Source organism: Microtus pennsylvanicus, chromosome X (genome assembly GCF_037038515.1).
Source record: "Microtus pennsylvanicus isolate mMicPen1 chromosome X, mMicPen1.hap1, whole genome shotgun sequence".
Classification (NCBI taxonomy): Eukaryota; Metazoa; Chordata; class Mammalia; order Rodentia; family Cricetidae; genus Microtus; species Microtus pennsylvanicus.
In genome coordinates, this window is record NC_134601.1 from 20,439,780 (window position 1) to 20,461,083 (window position 21,304).

The 21,304-nt window shown below is 36.4% G+C and overlaps 1 protein-coding gene across 4 annotated transcripts in view; it reads right to left on the minus strand.

Annotated features, from left to right (window-relative positions):
• Positions 1 to 1,913: 1,913 nt before the first annotated feature.
• The window catches only part of Tmlhe (trimethyllysine hydroxylase, epsilon), a 194,880-nt gene continuing 175,489 nt past the window's right edge, over positions 1,914 to 21,304 (minus strand). For 3 of the 4 annotated variants that reach the window (XM_075956782.1, XM_075956781.1, XM_075956783.1), the window contains 3 exons: positions 13,985 to 14,221; positions 3,922 to 4,060; positions 1,914 to 3,300 (listed from right to left, as the gene is read on the minus strand). In XM_075956782.1, the coding sequence (XP_075812897.1) occupies positions 3,169 to 3,300; positions 3,922 to 4,060; positions 13,985 to 14,221 (508 nt within the window). In that variant the 3' untranslated portion in view covers positions 1,914 to 3,168. The remainder of the gene's footprint in view (positions 3,301 to 3,921; positions 4,061 to 13,984; positions 14,222 to 21,304) is intronic. The other variant, XM_075956784.1, reaches the window with a different exon arrangement.

Here is a 21,304-nt window from a genome sequence, read left to right on the forward strand (position 1 = left end):
GTGTGTGATATAGATGTCTTATTTGGAGCTGAGACATCTACAGGCTGTTTTGCTTTGTATGTTGATCAGTTCTGGGTCTAACCATCTACTGCAAAATTTCTCTGATAAGGGTTGATAGATATACTAATCTATGAGTATAAGACAAAAAATTATGGGGCAGTTTATTATTACATCTATTTAGTAAAATAATAATATTAGGTTCTCTCCAAGGGACAAAGATCTAGTAAGTCACAGGGCTTTTTTTTTTGACCAGTAATGACACCAGGCATCAGTTCCATCTTGTAGAGTGGGTATTAAATCCAAGCAGAAAGTGGTTGGTCACTTCCATAGCATTTGTGGCACTTACAACAGTGGGATTATCTTGCCAGGCCAGTCATTATTGTAGCTTGTAGAGTTAACAGATGGTTAAGACTGATGATTCATTTTGTCCCCTGGAGGCTGGCATAGTATCATTCAGCACTATAAAAGCTAGCCAGTAGTGTTGAAGCTTCACAGTTAGTACAAAGCATTTTGATTTCTGCATGTTCTATGACTCAAGTATGTGATGCCTTCAGCAATAGGGTCTTAAAATCTAGTTCTGGAGGGTAACCAGGAGCAATGGTAATAGCAAATAATGTTTGGAGGTTGTCTAAAAGACTCTACTGACCAAGAAATTTAAAGTGTTAAACATACCTGGGACTGAGGTTTTTATTTCATGGCATCCGATACCTGGGAGAGGCACCGTCCCTCTTATTATAGGTAATTCAATTTAAAGACATATACACGTACGCACACACACATGCATGTACACATTTGTATGTTAGGAAGCTTCTACAGTAGCGGGTTTCTGTGACTTTTCCAAATGTCTTTAGTGTTAGTTATTCCCACCCAGTACTCTCTCTTCTACCCTACTATCCAATCCTTATGCCACTTAACCTTAAACTCAGTGGGTCACAATGAGGACATGAGAGTAGGAGGAGGACTTGTTGGCAAGGAGAAGAAATTTGCCTGAGATAAGGGAGGGTAACAAGTGGGGGTAAATATGATCAAAATTCATTTATCAAATGATCAAAGAATAAAATATTTAAAATAATCATTGTAAGCTTATGCACCCTACCTCTGAAGGCATAAAGGAAACAGAGCACTAAATTGTGTCTGTAAAACTTTTGCAGTTTACTTGTATAATATTTTAAGAGAAGGAATATGAAAAGAACAGCAGAAATGGAGGAAGAGGGTTTATACTTGTAAATGCTATCCAATTGCCAAAAGACAAGTTTGCTTAGAAATATCAAGTACTCTGGAGGCATACCATCTACATGATGAGTTCCCTGAATAGTCAAACCCAGTAACCCTTTGAACTTTCAGTGATGTGTGTGTGTGTGTGTGTGTGTGTGTGTGTGTGTGTATGTGTGTGTGTAAGAACTGCATGGACCTCAAATGTCTGAAAGCTGTTTGCAATTATTCCTCTTGTAAACACCAAACTGTTCACGGCTTTATTCCAAGAGTTTCCATGACTCTTAATTTAATTTCTTGAGAGATGATATAGATGGAGACAACTCTTCCAGGATGATAAAACATATTTGAATTCCATTTCCATCTCATTATCACACCTGTGCTATCAAGTGATTTTGACAGTGTCTGGAGATATCCTGTAGGAGACTGCAAATTCTCCTTTATTCATGGTAGACTACAAGATGAAGGTTTAGGGTTTCAGCTAAGCCCTTTAATGTGCTGATATAGTTAAATGACTGATCCAATGATCTAAGCCTCTAGCCCAAGACTCATCAAAGTATTTTCTACAGATACATACAATGGTGTTCCTGGGTACCTTTTTTCATGGGTTTTTAAGATTAAAAACTATTTTTTATAGCAATACTATTGTTATTTGTTTTTTTTCATTCCCATTTGTCTCACTAGTACAGAGACTTCAGGTGGCATGACACGTTATAATGGCATGCATCTGGTAACGAATGGACTGGAACTTTTGTCTTTTTAACTTTTAAACATTTCTTGCTCTCAGTATCTAATATAATTAGTATTAGATTTTGGGGTCCGTGGTAACTTTTAAGGGTGTTAAGGTGCTTTTTTATAGCAAAAGATACAGGAGTATAACGATTAAAAGAAAACCTATAGAATGAGATAAATGATTTATTAACTATACATCTGAAATGGTGAGGTTGTTTAAATATATAGAAAACTTCAAAAATTCAATAGCTAAAATACAAACAACTAATTAAAAGTTGGCAAAAATTCTGGATTCACAGTTCTCAAAAGAACATATAAAATGGTCAAGAGGTATCTGAAAAGTTGCTAAATATCACTAGTATTCAGGAAGAAGCCAACTCAAACCACAATGAGGTATCATTTTGAACTAGCTAGAATTGCAATTATCAACACCAAAAAGCACAAAAGTTAGTGTCTATGTATACTGAAAAGAATGCTTATTATACTGTTTATATGAATCTAAATTAGTATATTCATTATGGGAAACAATACAAAGCTTTTAAAAACAAAACTACTGTTTTATTTATATGCCCTCTCTGATTATATTACACATCAATGGAAAATTAAATCTGTTTATCATAGCAAATCTGCATGACCAGGGTTTTCAATATATTATTCACAGTAGCTAAAATAAGGAATCAACCTTGCTTTCCATTAACAGGTAACAAAAATGTGTCACAATAGAATACTATTCAGTCATTAAATAGAAAAGCAATATTCCATCATCTGCTGAAATTGGAAGAAACTAGAAAATATCATAGGATATATTCAAAATATAAGTAAGCACATATTATTAGTCAAATGTATTATAAAAGATGAAAATGTTTCACAAATGTTGCTTTATCAAAATCTTGTCATTTCTAGAATATATGGCATTCTGATTTAGCAGAAAACAAATTACATAATATTAGCTTCCTTTTAATATGGAGATTACATTTCTTAACTACAGTGATTAATTACATCAAAAAGTTTGGAAAAGAGGAGGATCATATAACTTGGGAAGACAGTTACCCTAGTAGATGGATGACATTAGGTAATTTAGAAGCCTCTCTTTAACAGGTTTTTCCTGGTAAAGTAAGGATAATCTTCTGTTTCATAGAATAGAAAGGACATAATATTATTGTGTTGATACAAAATTCTGGTAGCAGGATGCCAAGTGTACTCATAATCCCAGGGCTTTCAATTTTAAGCATGAAGCCCCAAGAGACGAGCAGTATTTAGCACATCATCTCTTGTTAAATAGCAGCCACAGAGTTGGCGGTAACCAGTGAATGATTCCCTGCCATGAAGGATTCGCCAATTGTCTATAAACAGTACCTGTGAATGTATAAAAAAAGAGAGAGAAAACAATCAAAACTAGGGAAAATCATAGGGAACTTAAACCAGAAGAGCTCACTGAAAGATAAAGCTTTAGATTGTTCTATTAGTTACATTTGATGAAATATTTTTCTTTTGAAGTTAAGCAAATTAAAAAGAAAATAAGATGTTTCTAACCCCATAGCAGGCTAAAGAGCAATTAAAAAGAAAATAGTTTATAAGCTCTGTGCACCTGAGAGCTTATACTCTTTGTGCAACTATCATTTCTTCAAAGTTAATTATGAAATTGTGTTTTTCTATAATCCTCAGTTTATTATTTCTCAATTATGTTTTGTGTAAAGCTGAAGCTATTCTTTAGAGGAAATATCAATGCTTAAAATGGAATTATTAAGCTGAAAGGATCTTAGTTAAATCCCTTCCTAATTACAATAAGTGTCTGACGTTTAGAGATGACATGGTGCCTGTTTACAGATCATCAGTGAATAAATGGCAGGGCCAAGAACAGTACCTGAGACATAAGAAAAAATATTGTAATATGGTGATGCATATTAAACAAGTATCATTCTTCATTGATCTTATATGGCAAGTTTATTTGATATATTTATAGAATTTAGGGACTACCTTTCCAGGCTTCAGTTTCACCCAAAGCTCATTCTCAGGCCTTCTCAATTCAGTTGTTAGGGTTCGGTGTGCTGTATACCAACGATGGACAACATCATAAGGAACAGTGTTGATGACAGCCCGGTCATAGTTGTTGTACCTTATATGGAATCATGAGAAATAAAGATCTCAGACACATGATAAAGACATTTACTGTTTACTTAACTGTTTTAGATAATACTGTCTATGTTCCACACTTGAAACAACAATGAATCAATACATACTTAGGAATACAGCACCAGAGATAAGAATTTTACTATCTACTGGTCATATTTTGTTTTTCTTTGGAGATTCTGGTGGCAGGGAGTCAAAATTAAGTTCCAGTTGATTTTTCCCAACTCATAATATGTTTTTTTTTTTAATCTGAAATGTGTTTCATGGAGAAAGTACTTCTTTGTCAAAGGGCATAAAATCAAAAGGAGATTCGAACTTTTTATATTAAACTAAGGAGGGCAAAATAAGCTGTATAAACAAGGATATTTAACAAAACAGAACGAGATAATTCCACAAGTATTTCCTTTTGTGGGAAAAATACTAGCTATAACACAATAGACAGTTTTACTCAGAGATCTTAACAGAGACTGTCATTTATTCAACACTGGCACTTACATGAGCACTTGCCATTGCCAAGGAGTTTATTAAAAAATAAATATGCAATGATGAACATAGGAGACATGATCCCAGCTATTGGGAAGTTTATATTCTATTGAAGATGCAAGTTTATAAATACAACAAATATAAATAAGATAGCTTCAGTTAGCTACAGATACTGTGTGAAAACACAGTGACATGTATTTAAGGGTAACTGGAAAATTTGTTTTTGGGTACTGAAGGAATTTTAGGAGAAATGACACTTGAGCTGGTGCCTGTATGAATAGAAATCCAGTATTTGACAAGCTGAAGGAAGTGCAGACTAGGCAGAGAGAATAGCAAATACAAAGTTTTGGGTTACAATGGCACGTTATTATGTTTACAAACCACCAGGCAGGCCATGTGATGGTATGGGAGGTCCTTCTGTCTATGTGTTGCTTTTATTGGTTAATGAATAAAGAAACTGCCTTGGCCTGCTGATTGGGCAGAACTTAGGTAGATGGGGAAGATGGAACTGAATGCTGGGAGAAGGAAGGCAGAGAGAAAGAAACCATGGAGCCACTGGAGAGAGACGTGATGAAACTTTGCTGGTAGGTCACAACCTCGTGGTGATGCACAGATTAATGGAGATGGGTTAAACTAAGATGTAAGAGTTAGCTGATAAGAAGCTAGAGCTAATGGGCCAAGCAGTGATTTAACGAATACAGTTTCTGTGTTATTATTTTGGGTCTAAGCTAGCCAGGTGGCCAGGAACAAACAAACAGCCCCTCATATATTAAATAAGTAAGGAGAATTATGATTGAAGAAATCAAATAGAGGAAGTAGCTAGGGGCAAGATCATATATATATATATATATATATATATATATATATATATAGTCATGTAGGGTATGGTAAATTCTTGGAATTTATCTGCTTAGTTGATGTAGGAGGGTCTTCTATCTATCTGTTGCTTTCATTGCTTAATTAATAAAGAAAACTGCTTGGCCTGATAGGTCAGAACATAGATAGGCATGGAAGACAGAACAGAATTGTGGGAAGAAGAAGAGACAGATGCCATGCTTCTCCTACCCAAGATGGATGGTGGTTAGATTCATGCGGGTAAGCCACAGTCAAGCGGCGATACACATTAATAGAAATGGGTTAATCAAGATGTGAGAGTTAGCCAGTAAGAGGCTAGAGCTAATGGGCCAGGCAGTGTTTAAATGAATACAGTTTCCGTGTAATTATTTTTGCTAAAGCTAGCCGGTGGCTGGGAGCTGGGTGGCAGGAAGTGGCCCGCTGTTCCTTCTACACTTAGTATGAAGACCACTAAAAATCCTTAACTAAGACAATGTTTTTCTGTCCAGCTGTGGTGCACATACCTCTAATCATAGCATTAAAGAGGCAGAAGCAGGTGGATCTCTTTCAGTTTGAGGTCAGCCAAGGCTACATAGTTGTGCCCTGTCTAAAAGAAAAAGAATAAGGGAGATTAATTTTTACTGAAGTATGCTACATATAGAAAAACACAGAAAATAAATTTTGATGAATTTTCATGATGGGGTGACATTCGTATCACTACTAATGAGATACCAATTATTACCATAACACTGTAGCATTTTCTTGAGCCTCTTTCCAGTCACATTCTTTCTTCTAGCCAAGGGTAATTACCTTCCTGATTTCTAGCACTAAACATTGTTTATAAAAATTTTATAAAAATTAAATCATATGGTATCTCCTCTTTTGTATCTGGCATCTTTCATTTGATATTATATTCATGAAATTTATCATTTAGAAGTATTCATTATTGGTGATTTATGGAATTTAATTGCATGATCATACCATAATATATTCATTCTGTTAATGAACATTTGAGTAGTTTCTACTTTGGAACTCATAACTAGTGCTTCCATGAACATTCTATTATGGATCTTGGTAAATGTATGTATTTACTTTGCTTGGTATAAAGTTAAGAATGGAATTTCTGGGTTGTAAGGTATATGCTGTGGAATAATAGTTTAATGATTCAAAGATGTGTAGCATTCTTTAAAGTTGCATTTGTTTAACTCTGTAAAGCTGTGTTACTCTTCCTGCCTAAAACATCTGATTTGTTTAATAAAAAGCTAATCAACCAATAGCTAGACAGGAGAAATAAACAAGAGAAGAAGAGGGAGGAGGGAGAAAAGGAGAAGGAGAGGAGGTTGCTAGGGGCCAAACACCCAGCCACACAGCCAGCCATGGAGTAAGAAGTAAAGAAAGACATACAGAATAAGGTAAAAAGTCTAGAAGCAAAACATAGAAGAAGAAAAATGGATTAAATTAAGTTAGAAAAGCTTAATAGAAACAAATCAAATTAAAGCCAGACATTCATAAGTAAGATAAGTCTCCATGCATTTATTTGGGAGCTGAGTGGCAGGTCCCTAAAAGAGTAACAACCAACCAACTACATTTTGGCGTTCCAATGTGAAGCTTGATTTTCCATAGGGCCTGAGAAAGCTTTTTTTATTATTTAAAAAATTTCTGCCTCCTCCCAGCCTCCCATTTCCCTCCCCTCCCCCATCTCCTCTCCCCCTCCCTCTCCAGTCCGAAGAGCAGTCAGGGTTCCCTGCCCTGTGGGAAGTCCAAGGTCCTCCCGCCTCCATCCAGGTCTAGGAAGGTGAGCATCCAAACAGACTAGGATCCCACAAAGCCAGTACATGCAGTGCCATTGTCCTTGGCTTCTCTCATCAGCCCTCATTGTCCACCATGTTCAGAGAGTCCGGTTTTATCCCATGCTTTTTCAGTCACAGTCCAGCTGGCCTTGGTGAGCTCCCAATAGATCAGCCCCACTGTCTCAGTGGGTGGGTATACCCCTCACGGTCCTGACTTCCTTGCTCATGTTCTCCCTTCTTCTGCTCCTTATTGGGACCTTGGGAGCTCATTCCGGTGCTCCAATGTTGGTCTTTGTCTCTATCTCCATCCATCGCCAGATGAAGGCTGAGAAAGCTTTTTTAAAAGGACATGGCTCCTTTAAGAGTTTCTGATGTACAGTGAACCCTTGAGCAGCCAGTACATTAAGTAGAAACAAAAATCTAAGTAAAAAATGCCTGACACATTCAGAACACTGGCATTCCAGAGCTGGGGGACTGAATGTAGTACTGGGTCACAGATATCCAACCGGGTTTATGAGCTTTAGGCTTGGCTTCTATGAAACTAAGAAGAGGGTGGAGCCAGTGCCAAAGCCTTAGTGGAGTTCCTAGCTGCTCCTTTGTTCATGAGGTCAGAAAATAATAGAGATAAGCAGAAATGACAAAGTCAGTATGGAAGAAAACTCGTAACAGGTTCTAGTATGTTTAAAAATGTGCATAGGCTTAAGAAAGAAATGAGAAAGAGTATAGACAGTTATAGGAAGAAATAGTTTAAAAATAATAAAGTCTTTAAAGAAAGAGTAAAAGTATTATAAAAAAGCCACATAACAATGGAAAATACACAGGGAGTCTGAATGTTATATAGTGTTGTGTTGATTTTGAATTTTTTGATTGCTGATGAGCAAACAACAGCTGCTAAGAGACATGGGATTGAAAGAGGAACAACTGAAATAAAGCAGCCTGGATATTTTAAGAATGTCTTAACTTTAAAATGGAACTCAAAAAATGCATTGTTTGGAGAAGAGGTTTTGCTTTTATTTCCACAGTAAATGAGAGGCTGTGGATTTCTTCAGGGTTGATACAAATCAGGTTTCATGGTGGGAGACCTCCTGAATCTTGACAGGTGATACCTATCAACAAAGGTTACAGCTGGTCTTCCCAGGACTTGGTCATTACCTCAATTTTCACAGGGACCCTAAAGATGCCTTCACCTAGAGAACTGGAAGCAGTCTGGAGAACCTGATGCCCACATTACCAAGAGATAGGGTAGTTAGTTGGTTATTTGATGAGTTATTGATGTTTGTTATCATTTAGGGGAATATAGAAATATAGAAGAAAAAGAAAAATTTTAATCTCAACAATAATTTTTTATTGGTATGGATTTTGGTATGTTGATACAAATTTAAAGTTATTTTTGTTATACTGTATATATGTTTCTACTCTTGTTTGGGGTATTGTGCTTATGCAGCTCATTTAAAAATGAAAATGCATAATTAAGAAATGAGGTTGGTACTTAATCTATAATAATCAAACTTGTAGTCATATTAGGTATGTTTTCAAGGTCAAATAGGTATATTTTAGACAGATAGATGAAATACTTCAAAGACATATAGAACATAGCATTTAAAGATGTTTAACAGCCTAAGACTTTTCATGATAATAAGACACATCTTCTCAGGGCACCGCTAATTTACTTCATAAAAGGATGATGGGCACAAAAAAAAACCCCACTCCATATACAGTTTGCTTTCAATGTGGCAAGGCTAGTCATTTGGGCAAGAAACGGCTTTTGCCTTGACTGTTGATAGTATGCTGTACAGACTCAACAAACAAGACACAGGAAAAAAAGTGTTGAACTTGGCCAAGACAAGGTAAGAGAGTTCTTCAAGATTTGTGCTTCACAGAAGAGCCTGCTAGATAATCTGCAGGACCCAGGGGTAAGCAACTGATGAACTTTGCCAATATAAGGCAGGAGATTCTTTCACATTTCCTGTTTCACTGAAAAGCCTGCCAGATATTCTAGGTCTGTAGGCCAAAGATAGATGCAACAATGTTGCAGAGGGAATTTGGGTGATTGTCCAGGAGGACAGATGTCTGTGTTGTTAGGTAATATTACATCCTGGGGTCTCTGATGGAGTTAAAGTCTAAATAGTTAGAGTTATAGTTTTCTTTAGTTATAGAAAGTAAATTAGCTATAAAACTTTGGAATCAATAAGATAAAATAGATAATGGAATCTTTTCTCTGAATTTGCTAAATATAAAATGGACTAAATATTGTAAATATAATTTTTACTTGATAACTGTTTTTGTTGTATGTAGTTTTACTATGTTAAAGTTAAAACTTCAGTTTTATTTAGACAAAAAAGGGAAATGTTGTAGAATATTAGTTTAAGATGTATTACACTTGTTTATGCTATGGAGTATTTATTTAATGATACAAAGATGTGTTTCACTCTTTTGTGTTGCATTTATTTAACTCGGTGAAGCTGTATTACTTTGCCTGCCTAAAACACCTGATTGGTCTAATAAAGAGCTGAACAGTCAATAGCTAAGCAGGAGAGGGATAGGCGGGGCTACCAGGCAGAGAGAATAGGGGGAGAAAGAAGAACAAAAGAGATCAAAAAGTGAGAAACGTAGGACAGGAGAATGCCGAGGGCCTGCCACCCAGCCACACAACCAGCCATGGAATAAGAAGGAAAGACAGACATATAGAATATTGGAGATAAAAGCCCAAAGGAAAAAGGTAGATGGGATAATTTAAGAAAAGCTGGCTAGAACTTCATAAGCTAAGGCTAGGCATTCATAAGCAACAATAAGTCTCCATGTATCTATTTGGAAGCAGGGTGGAGGGCCCACATAGAGTTAAAAAAAAACCTACATTTTACTACAGGTATGTATTATATTGTCAGATTTTAGCAGACACTGCTAAAAAGTCTTTCTTTCAAAGAGAAATAATGGTTCTCTTCTGGATATCACATGGCATTTCTTAGTTTTAGTACACAGCATAAACAGAACCAATATTCTTTTTTCCTCATGTGTTAAATAAGCACCTGTTTAGCAGATCTCACAGAACTACTATCAGAGTACCAAATGACAAACCATAATGAATAGTGCTTCCTCCCAGGCTTTTAGGAGCCATGCGCATATGAGGAAGACAGTGAGGTGGTGTGGGACAATGGTCTGTATTCTGTCAATTATATTTTAATAAAACACTGATTGGCCAGTAGCCAGGCAGGAAGTATAGGCTGGACAACCAGACAGAAAGTAGAGGTGGGTCAATGAGACTAGGAGAATTCTGATAAGGAGGAAGTCCTAATTGGCAGTCTTGACCCAGCCACAGAAGAAGCAAGATGTGACTACCTCACCAAATAAGGTACCGAGCCACGTGGCTAACATAGGCAAGAATAATGGGCTAATATAAGTTATAAGAGTTAATAAGAAGTCTAAGCTACTAAGCCAATCTGTTTATAACTAATGTAGACCTCTTGTGACTTTGGAACTTAACAACTGTGGGAATTAGGCAGGACAGAAACCTCAGACAAAAGTGAGAAAACAGTCTTCAACAGGGTGTTGGCACTTAATATTATTTCTAGAGATATCAGTCCTTTATAGTTGGTAGCTGTATAAATACTATTTTATTGACTTATTTCTCTTCTTATTAGCCACCTTTTACACATAAGACAACTTGGAAAGAATAAATCTGTCACAGCTTATTATTTTAGGTAATTGGATATTTTTAACATTTTATTTGTTGGTAGTACTGTACAGATAGAATTATCTAATTTCTGTTAACACTTACTCACAAGGCTATCCTAAAAAAGTATCTATAACAGTAGTTAAAATTAATACAACTGACAGCACTGGTAAGGAACTGGAGCAGATGCAATTTCATCCTTTCTATATGAAGATGTAAAATGGTACAACTAATTTGGCAAAAGATTGTTTACTAAAACTAAACATTTGTGGACTCTGACATATCTGTACTATCCTGTGATGCTTAACACTGATTACCAACTTGATAGACTCTAGAACCACCTAAGAGATAAACCTCTGGGAAAGTCTCTGAGGGGGTTTCTGGAGAGGTGTAACTGAGTATGGAGTCCCCACCTTGAATGTGGGTGGCACCAATTCATGGGCCAGAGCCCTGGATTAAATACAAAAGAAAAAGTGCACTGAACACCAGCATTCATATCTCTCTATTCCCCGACTGTGGCTTGTAATCTTTACCTCACTCTCTAACTATGAACCAGAATAAATTCCTTCCCTGAATTGCTTTTTTAGGCATTTTGTCAGAGCAATGAGAAAAGTAACTATTACACATCCCTATGTATTCATTTAATTGAAATGAAAATATATATTCACAAAAGCATTTATGGAAAATTTTATAGCAATTTCAATCATAATGAAATCAAACTAGAAACAATGTAGACATAATTTTTATATATTATTTATATCTTATTATTTAAACCAACCAACCAAACAGTGGCTTCCTTTGGGGGTATATATGCAGGGTTTGACTGGACAATAGAAAAGTACTTCCTCTATTAAGGATAATATTTTATATATTGATATAGATTCATGACACAGAAGTATATTCATATTCATTTCTGAAACCTCCATAAGTTTATATTTAACATTTTAAAACATCACTATATGTATATTTCACTTGAAAATGGACAGGTATAGAACCATATTGAACTCTATTTTATATCAATGTTAAAGTATTTTAGTGGGAGATATATTCATATCTGTAATATACCTTAAAATGGTTCAAAAAACATGATCAACTGGTGGGTGGATAGATGGTGTTTTAGTAAGGATTTCTTTTGCTATGGTGAAACACCATGACCAAAACAACTTGGGGAGGAAAGATTTTATTTAGCTTACACTTCCACATTATAGCTCATCAACAAAGGAAGTCAGGGCAGAAATTCAACAGGGCAGGAACCTGGGGGCAGGAGCTGAAGCTAGAGGCCTTAGAAGAGTGCTTGCTACTGGTTTGCTCCTCATGGCTTGCTCAGCCTGCTTTCTTATAGATACCAGGACTACCAGCTCAGGGGTGGCAACACCCACAATGGGCTGGATCCTCCCACATCAATAATTAGTTAAGAAAATGCCCTACAGCAGGATCTTATGGAGGTATTTTCTCAACTGAGGTTCCCTCCTCCTGGATGACTTCTAACTTGTGTCAAGTTGACATCAAAATGAACCACAATAGATGGAGAGAGAAATAGAAGGTTCCATGATAAAACAAAAATAGTAATATCTTAATGGTAGGATGTAGGTGGCAGGCTAAGGTTTTCCCACTCTAAATGATTTTAGTCTTTCAATTTGTTAAGGTGTTCAAAACAAAATGTTGGACATACTTATTTTATGTAGTAGGTATACAAGAGATGACTGAGGGATTATTTCTAGGAAGAACTTATCCAAGAAAAGTGGCTTACTATTGACATAATTTCCTCTTCCTTCCAGGTTAAAGAATAGAGATGGCAACTTATTTTTAACAATGTGTATGGCTGGTATTATTATTGAAACCCAAAGACTCATGACGAACGGGTTAGGTGATTTGGTCAAAGCTGCAAAGCATTGAATGATAGGATTTTACCTTTCCTGTACTACATTGTTACCTTTTGCAGTTCTTATCAAGCTGCCTCTGTATTCTATATCTCCTTCCTTATTTTTAATTACCCTTTGGTGTAATACATATTTGCTTTATAAAAATAAAACAGGTTATTCTATTAGAATGGGAATTATATGACAGCCATGAATTTTCTCACAGTTATAACTCTGGTGTCAAAAATAGTGCCTGTGTCTTTGGAGATACTCGAAAAATGTTTGTGGAAGAACAATGCCCTGTAGATGTTAGCTTAAATGAATTAAAATAACATAAAATTTTTTGCCTACAACATGGAAAACAACTTAAAATCTAAAGAAACATGACATATCTTAGGCTGAATTTGTATAGAAACTTGAGTTGTATGAATTGAAACTACAACAGTAAGAAGGGGAAAGAACATGCAAAATTGTGTAAGTTATAAGAATAACGGTTTTTTTTGAAAGATACTAAGTGGATGTAGGACTTTTCACAAGAGAATGATAAAGTAAGTAAGATTTGTATTTCAAAAATTACTTTAGGTCCTGTAAGATGGCTCAGCAGGTAAAGGCAATTGCTGTACAAATATACAAACATATACATATTATACAATATATTTTAGATGCATTATATTTATACATTATATAATATATTTACACACACAAGGTCTGAGTTTGATTTATTGATCCAATTCTGAGAGAACCAAGCCCTGAAAAATGTTCCTGTGACTTTCACACATGTGCAATGGTATATATACCCTTGCATGTTCTCACACATAAATATATACACACAATAATAAATAAAATTGTAAAATATTTCTCTAGCTACAGCACATAAAACGGATAGAAGGTGGGTAAGGGTGATCAATGGCACTGTGTAAAGGTGATGGTGTTCTCACACAAAAAGTAGATAGGAAGTACTGGGTACTTTGTGGAAAAATTTTTAGGTAACCTGGTTAGATTGGTTGCATAGTGTGAGGGAGATGGACTTGTTGAAGGTGGCTTTTAGTTTTTTCTTTGGGCAATTTCGTCGATATATCATCCAATGAAACATGAGCGAATATGTAGAGAGGTGAGCTTAAGGTGTGTGGAGCCTCTGAACTAGATTTTGAATATGATGCACTGTATGTTCTACAAGAAAGTCAAATGATAATTCCAAGAGATAGGTGGATACATTAGTTAAACTTACTATATAATAAATATATAACATGGAAGAACAGTTGTTTGGTACTCACCTGATCAAATAGAGCTCTTTATTCCATGGGTAGATATTTAAGACTGGCCCAATCCCAATCATGTGGTTGTGACATTCTCCAACATTTTCAATATATTCATGCTGCAATGGCACTTTGCAGAGGAGTTCAAATTCCTCAGGTGCTTTTTGAAGGACTTGTTGTGCTGCATAGAATCCATCCACTAACAGTGTCCTGCCACCTGTTCCTTCATGCTTAAGGCAATGAAAAACTTGAATGCTAAAGAAAGCAAAACAAATTCTTTTGTTCAGTGGATAAAATAAAATATATTAAAATTATAGTATATTATATCTGAAATGATTACTAAACCTAATTTGGTGATTTTAATGAAGAAAAAAATCCATTTACTAATTGTTTCTCCCTCATAGAAAGTTGTACTGTTTTTACTCTTAAATAATATTGAAAGTGAAACATGCCCCTGGCAATGCTGAAGCAGGCATGGGCAGCCTGTTTATATTGGGTTTCATGGTCTGAGTTGATGAGGATGACTGACCAGGTCTCTTCTTCAAGGCACAGGTTCCACTGAGATATGAACTCAGATCACTGATTCAAAGTCTAGAGCATTAACCATTACTACACATTTATTTCAAAGATGTATAATATGTTATATATTCACACATATATATGCCAGGGAAGACATGGGAATATAGACATAAACAAAATATGGCCTCTGTTTTGAAGAATCTTATAATCTAGTAAGAAGAGATGAAACAACTACAAATAACATTTGAATAAAAAAGTTTTACACAAGATGTAACAATCTCCTTAAGAAAGAAATATATTTACTTTAGTAAGGTGTTGTATAAAGAAATGTTTTTGAGTGACGAAAGGAATAGCTTTGCCTAGTCTTAAATAATGAACAGGAATTGAACTGTTGTGTGAGAAGACCTTCTGTGTATGTGTTGTTTTTATTGAAGGAATAAAGATGTTTCGGCCAGTGGCTTAGCAGAATAGGGCAAAGGACGAATTCCAAGCAGATAGAAGAGAAAAAAAGGTGGACTCAGGGAGAAGTCATGTAGCCACTGTAGGAGATAGTCATCCCTGTGGGAACTGTGGTGGTAAGGCGACTTTGTGGTGATGCACAGATTAATGGAGATGGGGTGGTTTAGAATATAAGAGCTAGCTAGAAATATGCTTAAGCTATTGGCCAGACAGTATTACAAATAATATAGTTTTTGTGTGATTACTTTGAGTCTGGACAGCTGGGAATGAATGAACAACCTCCATCAACAGAACTGAAATGATATTGAATCACAGAGAAAGGACCCTAGGAAGAGGCAAACCATAACCAAATATGGTACTGTAAATCCACAAGGCATATTCAAGGAAAACAGTATGAAGTACCTGTTGTCATAGCATAGACAACCACAGAATTCTCTTAAATTGTTAAATATTGGCATTTTTTAAAAGTTTAGTGTGCACCCCTCGTGGTCCTGAGTTCCGTGCAGGTTGGTGGTCCTTGGACTTCCCACACGTCAGGGAACCCTGATTGCTCTTTGGGCTGAAGAGGGAGGGGGAGGGAAATGGGAAGCGGTGGCTGGGAAGAGACAGAAATCTTTAATAAATAAATAAATTAATAAAAAAGATAAAATCTGAAAAAAAGAAAAACAAACAAAAAAGTTTAGTGTGGCTGGCAAGATTGCTCATCAGGTAAAATGTACTTGCCTCTGAGCCTGATGACCTGAGTTTGATCCTTAGAAACCATGAACTATGTGGTGGTTTGAAAGAAAATGGCCCCCAAAGGGAGTGGTACTATTAGAAAGTGTTGCCTTGTTGGAGGAAGTGTGTCACTATGGGTGTGGGCTTTGAGTTGTCTTTTGCTCAAACTTCCCTCAGTGTGACTTTCAGTTGACTTCCTGTTCCCTTCTGGTCAAGATGTAGCATTCTGAGCTCCAGCACCATGTCTGCCTGCATGCCTCCGTGCTTGTCACCATGATGATAATGGAGTGAATTTCTGAAACTGTAAGCAAGCCACCCCAATTAAAGGTTTTCTTCATAACAGTTGCTGTGGTCATGGAGTCTCTTCACAGCAATAGCAACCCTAATTAAGATATAGTACAAGGAGATAAGTGAATCCCACAGGTTATCTTTTCACATACCTTTGTGTGCATTGGCACGCAAACACAAATAGCCCCATCACACAAAGAAGTAAAACTAAAAAAAGATTTTGTTTTAAGGTGTAGCTCAGTTGGTAGAATACCTACCTACTATACACAAAGCCCAGGGATTAATCCCCAGCATCAGTAAGATTCATGTGTGGTGACATATGCTTGTAATTCCAGAATTTAAGAGGGGCATTCTTGTCAGCTACATGGTGAATCTGAGGCCAATCTGGGACACATAGAACCCTGTCTAAACAAAACAAAACAAAATAACCACTAACCAAACCCCACCTTTCCTTAATGAAATCTCAATTTTGTTATTTTGCTTTATAGACAAAAATAATTTAAAACATTGATTTGTCAATAGTACTAAAATCTGTTGGGAATAAAGGTGATAAAAATAACTTAGAAAACCATGTACAGTTTGAAGTATAGAGAGGAATTGAGATCAACTCTAAGTTTCTAACTTGGAAAACCTTAAAGATGATAGTGCTCTTTGGAATACAGATAGACACGTGATAAGATGATAATGAAGGTTTGAATGTATATCTGAATATGTTAACAGAAAAAAGTTCTGGAAGGTGACTATTAATTGTCTGAAATATTCAAGTAGAATTTTGAAATTCATGAGGAGAAATAAAGTTAAAAGTATTTATATCCTGCTAGTACTCTCTTTAGTGTCCGTCACTCCATGTCCCTCTCTCTACTTCTCTGGTTTCTGTGCTTACTCCAGATATTATATAGTCATAGCTGAAGATCTGGAGAGAAGAGCCACAGATATGAGAAAACATATGGTGTCTATCTTTCTGGGTCTTGGTCACCCCACTCAATATAATATTTCTTAATACTCTCCATTTACCTACACATTTCATGAATTCATTTTTCTTTACAGTTGAATAGTATTCTACTGTGTACATGTACCACATTTTCATTACCCATTCTTTGGTTGAAGGACATTTATGCTGTTTCTACTTCCTAACTATCGTGAATAGATCAGCAATGAACATGACTGAGTAATTATTTGTGGAGTAGGAGGTTGAGTCCTTTGGACATATACCAAGGAGGAGTACAACTAGATCCTATGATAGATTTATATTTAGCTTTTACAGGATTCTCCACACTGATTCCAGAAGGGTTGGGTCAGTTTGCAATTTCACCAAGAGTGAATGAGGGTTCTTTTCTCCCAGCATTTGTTGTGTGTGTTTTTTTTTTAAATTTTGTTTTGTTGACCTTGGCTATTCAGATTGGAGTAAGATAAAATCTCAAAGTTTTTTTTTTTTTTTTAAATATCACATTTCCTCTGGTTAGTTTTATGCCAACTTGACACAACCTACAGTGGTTTGAGAAGAACAAATCTGAATTGAAAAAAACTTCCATAAGATTAGTCTGTAGGCAAACCTGTGGGGCATTTTATTGATTAAGGACTGATGGGGGAGGATTCAGACGACTATGGATGGTGCTACTCCAGGGTAAATGGTCCTAGAGTGTATAAGAAAATAAACTGAGAAAGCCAGGAGGAGCAAGCCAGTAAGTAGCATTCATCTATGGCCTCCTCATCAGTTCCTGCTTCCAGGTTCTTGTATTGTATTGAGTTCCTGCTCTAATTTTCCTTGATAGTGAACTATAAGCTGTGATCAAATAAACTCTTTCATCCTCAAGTTACTTTTGGTCATGGTGTTTTATAAGAACATTAGAAGCCTTAAGACAGAGTATAAACAGTTTTTGAAATATTACTTAGTCACTTTTATTTCTTCTTTTGGAAAATCTCTGTTCAGACCCATTGTCCCACCCCTTTTAAAACTTGAGTTCTTTGTTTTGTTGACTGTTTTCTGAATTATTTACATATTCTAGATATTAATCATCTGAATAGCTGGTAAAATTTTGCATTTCTTCACTTGATTTTTCTCTAGTTGTGCAGAAGCTTTTTAGTTTTATGAGTTCCCACTTGTCAATTGTTGACCTTAATTTCTGGGCAAATGGAGTCCTATTCAGAATTTCCTTTTCTACACCTATATCTCATAGAGTACTGCCTATGTTTTCTTCTAGAGGTTTCAGGTTTCACTTTAAGGTTTTTGATCCATTTAGAATTTGTTTTTTCTTGTTGTTTTCAGCAAGATAGTAGATATTTATCTAGGAGAATAGAAAGGTGCAAGTGATTTGAAGGGGGAAATGGGGGTAAAATGGAAGGGAGGTTTAATTGTGGAGTGGGAAAGGGGATCAATACAGAAAGAGAGGGTAAAATAACAAGGATGTCTAAAACATTCATTGATTATCTAATACCAAATGGTCAGTCCTGAAAACATACATATAAGTAACATTAACAGACTCAGAAACTTGTATGTAGGAACATACATGAATATTCACATATGCATGCTACAACAACTAATGAAAAAGAGGCCATGAATTTGAAAGAAGGCATAAAGGGGTATATGGGTGGGGGTTAGAGGGAGGAAAGGGTAGGGAGAAATAATATAAAAAATTAAAGGCCATAAGGAACAACACTTCTATTTATTCACCTATAGCAATTTGTTTATTCACATATAGCTATAAACACACACACACGTTATCTCATTTGGGATAACAATATTCCTCCCAAGAGATACTGTATAGCACAAATAATAAAAACCCAGAGACAGATATTGGGGTTCAACCTGAAGGTCAGACAAGCAAAACTGCCAGCCACTGGCTCTTATCTCTACCTCAGTCTGAAATGGAGATCCTGCCTCTGGTAATCTCAGAATGAGACTGTGTCTGAGAGCTGTCTCCTCTCATTTTATAATCCTCTCTAGTTCTGGGATTAAAGGCATGCATCACTACCACCTGTTTTTTATGGCAAACTAGTGTGGCTATGGGGATTAAAGTTATGTATCACCACCGCCTGGTCTATAAGGCTTACCAGTGATTTTCAGGTAACTCCTGATCTTCAGGCAAGCTTTATTTATTAAAATACAAATTAAATATCACTACAATACTGACTACCAAAAATCCCACTATCAGGCATAAGAAACCCCCTTTGGGGCTATTCATCAGGGGAGTTTAAGAGACTCTCAATGCAATATAGGCTATTACTATTGCCCTTGGTTGCCTCACAGAGGTTGAGGATAATTTCCTATTGCTGAAGACACCATGCACTTCAGAAACAAGAAGGTGCTATGCAAGCTTTCAAGAAATGGAAGCAATTAATATTCCCACTAAGCTGTCACACCTATGAATCATAAGGATGACTATAATAGCACAATAACCTTAACGGTTATTTTTTGTTGTGATGTGGGAGTGTCATATATCAATCTGTTGATTTCATTGGTTAAGCAATAAAGAAACTGCTTGGCCCTGATAGGTTAAAACATAGGTGGGAGGAGTAAACAGAACAGAATGCTGGGAGGAAGAGGAAGTGATCTCAGAGACGCCATAGCTCCTCTCTCCTGGGCAGATGGCAATGCAGCCAGCCTCCAGGTCAGAAATGCTGAATCTTTCCTGGTAAGTGAACCTCATGGTGCTACACAGATGATTAGAAATGGGCTAAATTAATATGTGAGAATTAGCCTAGAAGAGGCTAGATAGAAATGGGCCAAGCAGTGTTTAAAAGAATACAGTTTGTTGTTATTTTGGGGCATAAGCTAGCCAGGCGGCCGGGGTGCTGGGGATGCAGCCCCGCCGATCCTATTACAACATTGTTGTTTTATTTAATTTTTTTTGAGACAGGGTTTCTCTGTGTAACAGCTCTGGCTGTCCTGAAACTCTCTTTGTAGACCAGATTGGCCTCAAACTCACGGAGATGCACCTACCTCTGCCTCGCGAGTGCTGGGATTAAAGGTATGTGCCACCACCGCCCAGTGGTACTTAAATCTTAGGTGTAACCAACAGCTTTCTAATTGTACTTAAGGCCTCTCAGAAAAAAATTATACCTGGCACTAGAAACCTCATCAACTACCTAAGGTTATTGAGGTTGTAGATCTTATAGGAGAGCCTACTATCACCACTTTACAAAACCAACATAATTACTAAGCGTATTCTACATATTTATTCTTATATACACAGATAAGTGTAGCTCTCACCTTCTAAAAAAAACACGAATAGAAACAAAATCAAAGGAAACTTGTTTTTGCAACAGATGGAAACTATTACAGAAAAGTACAACCAGCCAAAATGCAGAGAAAAGTGATTATGGGGTGTGCCCAGTCTCAGTTGATACATCTACAATATAACTTCTGTATATAAAGCCTAGGCAACATAGCAGAAGAGAGAAGAGGAGGCAAAAAATCCTTTAAGAGCCAGAGAATCAAGAAATCTGATGTGAGATTGTGTCTCCTTAAAATGACGGGGAACTGAATCCAAGAGACCTCAACAATATACTTCATAAATAAGACCTGAAGAAGTAAAACAAAATTAGACAAGCTAACATGGAAGAGGGAAATCTAATGAAGTCCTAACCCTAAACAAAGAAGTGGCAACTAAAGAATGCTGAGATCAGGTGAAATACTTCTTCCCAGAGAAGAGACACTTAATTCGTTTATACAGGACTAAGTGGTTGGCTAGTCCTGAAATCATATACATACAAATAACACTGGGAGAATGAGCAGTTATATTTATATACCCAGGTGTGTGTGTCTGTGTATGTGCATGTGGTGGTTTGAACGCAAATGGCCCCCAAGGGAGTGGCACTATTAGGAGGTATGACTTTGTTGGAGTGGGTATGGCCTTGTTGGAAGAAGTATATCACTGTGGGGATGGGATTCGATGTTTCCTATATGCTTAAGCCACACCCATTGTCTCATTGGTGTGGGAAGTTCTTCTGTATGTGTTGCTTTTATTGGTTAATGAATAAAGCTACGTTTGGCCAATGGCTTAACAGAGTAAAGCCAGGCAGGAAATCCAAACAGAGATGTAGAGAGAGAGTAGGCTGAATCAGTGAGATGTCATACAGCTGATGCCAAAGGAGACAGATGCCTGGGAACTTTACCAGTAAACCATGAGCTTCATGGTAAAATATAAAATAATGAAAATGGGTTAATTTAAGATATAAGAGCTATCTAGCAATATGCTTAAGTTATTGGCCAAGCAGTGTTTTAAATATTATAGTTTCTGTGTAATTATTTTGGGTCTGGGCAGTCGGGAACAAATAAGCAGACTTTGCCAACATCTCATGACCACTTCCTGTTGCCTTTGAGTAAAGATGTAGGGCTCTCAGCTACTTCTCCAG